At 43.6% G+C, this 6,000-nt stretch overlaps 1 protein-coding gene across 4 annotated transcripts in view; it reads left to right on the top strand.

Moving 5' to 3' along the window:
- Positions 1 to 4,067: 4,067 nt before the first annotated feature.
- ERCC6L2 (ERCC excision repair 6 like 2) overlaps positions 4,068 to 6,000 on the top strand; it is a 62,399-nt gene continuing 60,466 nt past the window's right edge. For all 4 annotated transcript variants that reach the window (XR_012832937.1, XM_075739395.1, XM_075739394.1 and 1 more), the window contains exon 1: positions 4,068 to 4,548. Coding sequence is in view for 3 of the 4 variants with exons in the window: in XM_075739395.1 (XP_075595510.1) it covers positions 4,530 to 4,548 (19 nt within the window). In the remaining variant the exon portion in view is untranslated. The remainder of the gene's footprint in view (positions 4,549 to 6,000) is intronic.

Genomic DNA, 6,000 nt, shown 5'->3' with positions numbered 1-6,000 from the left:
TCCACCCCTGGTGCAAGACTTTGTTGAACTTCATGAGATTCCTACCCGCCCATTTCTCCAGCCTGTTGCAGTCCCTCTGGATGGCAGCATGAGCATCTGGTCTGTCAACCACTCCTCCCAAATGTGTATCATCTGTAAACTTGCTGAGGGTGCACTCTGTCCCACCATCCAAGTCATTAATGAAATGGCCAGTACTGGCCCTGGTATCAGACCTCAAAATACTCCACTAGTAATGCGACTGCGATCCTTTAAGCTCTGAAGTTCAGACAATTTTCAATCCACCTCACTGCCCATTTATCTAGCCCATACTTCATCAGCCTCTGTATAGAGGATGTTATGGTAGAAAGTGGTGAAAGCCTTGCTGAAGGTCAAGATAAACAACATACACTGCTCTCCCCTAGTGCACCAACCAAGTAATTTCATTGTAGAAGGCTAATGGGTTGGTCAGGCATGAGACTGAAGGCATTTCCTGAAGTCCAGGGTTATAATCCTGCTATTTGTCTTGTTCCTCTCTCTCAAGATCCTGGAGTCCACCTCTCATGGTCACTGCAGACCAGGCAGAGCTCCATGTATCCCTGCTGCTCTCACATAAAACACCAATTCTACTCCCCACTGTCCTGGCTCATCCTTCCTGGCCCAGGCCTGTTGACAGCAGCACTCCAGTCATGTGAGCTATTCTGCTCCGTCTCTCTGATCCCAAAGAGACTAGCCCTGCAGCTGCCAAGAAGGGCTCAAAGGGCTCCTTGATCCCTGTGGGGTGTGCATTACTGTACACACACTTCAGAACACCATTGGTCTGATTTCCACAAAGAATTCTCAGAGCTTCTTGAATACTGTTAAGGCGTAATGTGTAAAATACTGTGGCAAATGAACTGCTGGAGAGACAAAAGGCTTTCCAAAATGTTAATTCAGTGCACATCACATTACCGAGTTCCTCTTTGTAGCACTTTTAATGCTGCCATGCTTAATAAATACCACTGAATTGAACCATCTCTTCTTTCTTCTAGTATAGAATTAAACAACCAGCTTACTTGCATTTTCAAAAACTGTAGGCGCCTGCACTTTCCACGGGTTTCAGTTAGACTTGCAAATGCTGAGTGCATCTAAGAATCACTAGCATGCTTTGTTTTCAGACATACTGACATGTAGGATGCTGTAAACGCAACTAAGCTGCCCTTTGTGCAGGCACATCAGTTAATTTATCTCCTCTCTCTGCCAAAGAAGAGCGAACAGGAAGGCGACAATGTTACATGCAAAATGCTTTCAGGGATATAGCACATATTTAAAAAGTGCTTATCCCCATTATCCTATTCATTTTGGTTGTTATCTTGAGTCTAACACTTCTCTTATGAAATCTAAACTAAGTCAAATATAAGCACAGTTCAAATTTTCATATGGAGTTTGGATACATTCAACTCTTCAGTAATGGCAACAGCTTTTCAAAATGAAATCCTTTTACAAACCTTTCCCTGCAGAAACCTGGTGTGAGACATTTTTGACATCCCAGCAAATAACTTCTATTTTGAGCTAGAAAGACTTCCTAAAAGAAGGACTTTTATGCTCCAAAAACTTGCAAAGATATGTGACAGAAGAAAATAATCCTCTGACCTCTGAAAATATTTTCATCATGGACCTGGTCCTAATCTCAGTGGGCCAGCTTGTTTTCTAGCTTTTTTCCAAAGTGGAGTAAAGGTACAGAAACTTCTTGTAATCTGCAAGAGGAATTCTAATAGCAAGAGGAAAACTACCTGTTGACATGCTAACCAGCTGCTCCTGCTAAGGGTGTGTTCCTCCCTTTGTTCTCCCTCTTTAAGGTAAGAGCTGCAAGAGTGTACCTAACTAAAGGGGATTCATCTCAGTGACTTCACTGGGATTTTCAGGTGCAATTCTGTTTCCAGCTAAGCCACTGAGGTCTTACCACTGATATAAAAGCAGAATGGGATCCTTGGAGTGCAGGCAGAATTTTACTGCCTGTTTATTAGAAAAAATAAAGTGTTTAAGCAGGAATTTAATCTGTTTCTTATTTCCTTCTATTGTGAAGTCACAATATTGTATTTGTGACTATAAAATAACAGCTGTACTCTGCATGAAAGAGTCCTTATTAAGCACAAGTATCTCACTAAGAATCAAATGCAACATAGTATTCATTAAATAAACACCCTGTGCTATAAATGCATTTATCTTCACATGTGATCCAGTTTAAAAGCTTGCTTTAGAATCAGAGCCTATATTCTCACTGATTTTTCTAAGATGCTCTGAGGGCTGAGGTGTATGAAGTATCTGAGGTCATGGTAAAATTATATTGTATTTTGCCAAATTTTTAAAATCTGAAATGTCATACTGTTTTCAGGTTTGGTTTTATAATAGTATAGTTCTTGTCACATTCCTTTGGAATTAATGCAGTTAAGTGCATGACTGCATGTATATTTTTAAAACAATTCATTGGTTCTAAATTACTTATTTTTGAACAACTTTCCCCAACGTACATGGTGCCTGATATTCATGTAGTTTATTGTTGCAGCAACTGTATTAGTGCTTTCATGCCTGTTATTCTCACATTACTCTAACATAACTGGCAAATCAAAAACCATACATCTTTCATTAACTTCTGTTAAAACAAAATTCTGGATAATAGCACACAACTTAAAGAAGCAACTTAACATTGCTCCAGGTTGCATAAGTGTTCATTACTCTTAAAGCAGGCAGGTAGCTGCCTGTACGTTAGCTGCATGCAGAAACAGCACGTAGACCCATGTACTAGAAAATTTGTCTTGCCTTGTTTCTGAAAATACTGTAGGATGTAGAATTTGATTAGCCAGTCTGACTATCCATCTTCATTGTATGCAATTTTACTGCACATGCCAAAAGGATCATGTTTTTTTCTCTAATGCTTAATCCCTCCTTAACATGTCATTAAAATGACTGGTTATCAAATAATTAGAAACAATGACAGTGATTCATCCCAAACTGATGTCTCCTGCATTAAAAAAGTAATCAAAGCTGTGTTAAAAATAGATCTTGCAAAACATCTACACACACTTTAGGTTTTGTAAGTGAAACTGCTTAGTATTGCACTATTAAATACATGTTAAAGCATTTTGTCAAAGTAACGGAAAGGATCTGGGAACCCGCACCATTGACTTAACACTTTATTAAATTGCTACCGAGATACAAGGCAATCTGGATAGATTTCTTGGTGGGGCTGAATTTTTTCAGCAAGAATAAGGTGGTTATTACCGATTGAGTTTATGATTTGAAAAGTGTTACTGCATCCAGTTAAGCTCATCTGACAGCAGGTAGAGGTAGAACATGGGCCTCTCCATCCAGCCTTTCCCACAGACGTTGGATCTTGCTGCACGTCTGGTTCTTGCTGTGCTCCAATTACCTCACTACAGCTATCTCCTCTCTACCGCGCCAGCTGCAAGGCCGCCATCTGCCAGAGCACCACCTGTGCCTTCCGTTGTACTAACTGTTCTCCCTGCTTCCTCATCTGCACAATTTCTTAGACAGTAACTTTACGTTTGCTTTTTTTTCCGACAGTAACTTTACATTTGCTTTTTTTCCCCCTCCTCTACAGATTTTGCTACAAACAAGGGCCGCATTAAGAGGAAACTCAGTTACAGTATAGGTAGCATGAGCAAAGATGCCGCTATTCCAGCCGGAGTAGTGGTACTTCACTCAAGGCCAGCACCGCCATCTTTGACGCGTCACAGGCCTGTACAAAACCGCCACACATACCAGACGCCACCTCGGGCGTTTCTGTGCGAAAGCGCTCTTTGTTTGGTGCACGTAACACGTCTCGGCGGCGCACTCCCGCCCTACTCCCAGTGCCGCGCAAAGCTCTCCAGCGGAGCAGCCCCACCAGCACCGACGGCCGGCGGAGTGGGAGTGGGCCTGGCTCCCCCGCCATCGCACACAGCACCGAGAAGCGCCATGCCCAAACCCCTCCCCGCCCGCCTCTCCCGACACCGCCAGCAAACCTCGCGATACTTCCCATTCCTCCCACTTCACCGCTGGCTCCTTTAAGAACGGCGTCCCGCCGCGCTGCTCCTCTCGCGATACCCGCCCCCCCACCCCCCGCCCTGTAGTCGGCTGTGGCCGAGCCTGCTGCGGCGGGGGCGGGGTGACAAGCGCGGGGGCGAAGGGGCCGCTCGCCCCCGTTCCCGGTTGCTGCCCGCATCCTACCGGGGGGGGGCGGGGGTGCAGGGAGGGCGCCTGGCTGTGGTCGGGGCCGGTAGTACGATGTGGAGATGGGGGGGCAGGCGGCCGTTTTCCTCCCTGACGCGCTGTGAGGTGCCCGCCGGGTGACTGCTCGACACCCCCTGGGTCTCCAGCCCCTTCCCCGCTGTGCCGTGCCCGGGGGAGCGTGTGGCCTCCATTGAAGGGGTGTGGGCGTTAGACCGGCCCGTACCCGCCTCGTGTGGCGGTAGGCCCCCAGAGCGGCGGGCCCGGCTGGCTTCTGGTCCCCTCCTGCCGCCGAGTGCCTCCGCCCACGGGCTCTGCCGGGCTTTGCAGGGCCAAAAGTTAAAATGTGTGATGATGTCCCAGGTAAGCATCTTCCATGTATCTTTCCCGTGCGATGTTCAGACGCTTATTCACGTTTGCCCAGGTGGAAAACGAGAGCAGGTGTGGAAGATACGAGGTGCTTGGCAATCCACAGTGGGAGCTTGCTGGCAGCTCCTTGTGTGCATCTCTGTGCCACAGTGGTGCGAGGCCTCGCCTAACAGCAAAGCTGAGGTGTTTGAATGTTAGGAAGTGTGCTGTTGTATGTGTTTTAGAAATAATAAGCGAGAAAACTCTTTTTAAATCGGTGCTGTTTATCAGAAACATTTGTTTCTTGCAACAAGTGGAAACGTGTGGTTAAGTGAACTCAAAACACCACTTTTGGAAGACTACATTTTAGGGTTTTTTAACCTCTTTTATGTAACAACTTTAAGCTTTGCAATTTAAGAAGGGCAGTGCTTTCATAGTACCCTTGAATTTTGCTTTTACAGTAATTTATTGGAGTGTAAAAAAGCCTTTGCACTCTACATTAAGTGGTCAAACCTCAATAGCTAGAAAGCATTCATAGTACTTTTGGGGGTTTTTTGTTTGGTTTTTTTTGTTGTTGTTGAAATGAGCTAGTGTGTGACAGTAGACCATTACCAGCATGATTTAGTACAGTTGATATATATAAAGACACAGGGGTTTTCTAACCGTGATAAAAGGACTAAGTATAGGCAGGAATCTTTACTACCACTTTCTTCATTGGTGGCAAGTCTACTGTACCCACACTAGGAAGCCATATTTTATTTATTTTTAAAGATAGTACCCTACATAAGTTATAGTTCTGTTTCAAAACCCAAGAAGTTAGTGAATCAGACTACTTAAAGTAGCAATTCTTGTTTTGGCTTGTACAGCATTATTTTCTGGGGGTTTGTAGCAGTGGTTTCCTTAATACCATTGCTTTTCTTTTCTTTTCTTTCCCTTTTTTTTTTTTTTTTTTTCCATTCTGTTCCTTGTTGCTCACTAGTTTGCAGTTTGGTAATGCTGAAACTGTTGTCCAATGTGATTTATTCCACTTTGTACCGGGAACCCTAATTCTGTCAAGTCATATGTAACTCATTAAACGCAAGTAAATGGTTAGTTAAAAAACAAAGACACTGTCATCTTAAATCATAGTTTTAACTTGAGAGTTTTTAAACTAATGTTGCATGTCACTTCAGATATTACTGTACAAGAAAGTAATTACAGAAATGCTCTCTCTTATTTTAAACTTTGTTTTGCATATTTAACAGTGTGCTATACATAGCTGGTTTCATTTATTCAGTCTTGATTTTGAGAAATTGCTCAAAGGCTTAAATGCTACTGGGAGAAGTTCACGTGCACTTCCTTTTTTCATGGATTTGAGCATGTGTGAGGGACAGTACCAATGCCTTAAAGTTTAGGAGATTAGTTATGTATGATTTGTTGAATATACTGTCTGTACTTCACCCTTTGCCTCAAAAAGATACCTTTGAG

The sequence above is a fragment of the Balearica regulorum genome, chromosome Z (assembly GCF_011004875.1).
Source record: "Balearica regulorum gibbericeps isolate bBalReg1 chromosome Z, bBalReg1.pri, whole genome shotgun sequence".
Taxonomy (NCBI): domain Eukaryota; kingdom Metazoa; phylum Chordata; class Aves; order Gruiformes; family Gruidae; genus Balearica; species Balearica regulorum.
The sequence above is the reverse complement of the archived record's forward strand: the minus strand, read 5'-3'. Positions and strand labels throughout refer to the sequence as shown.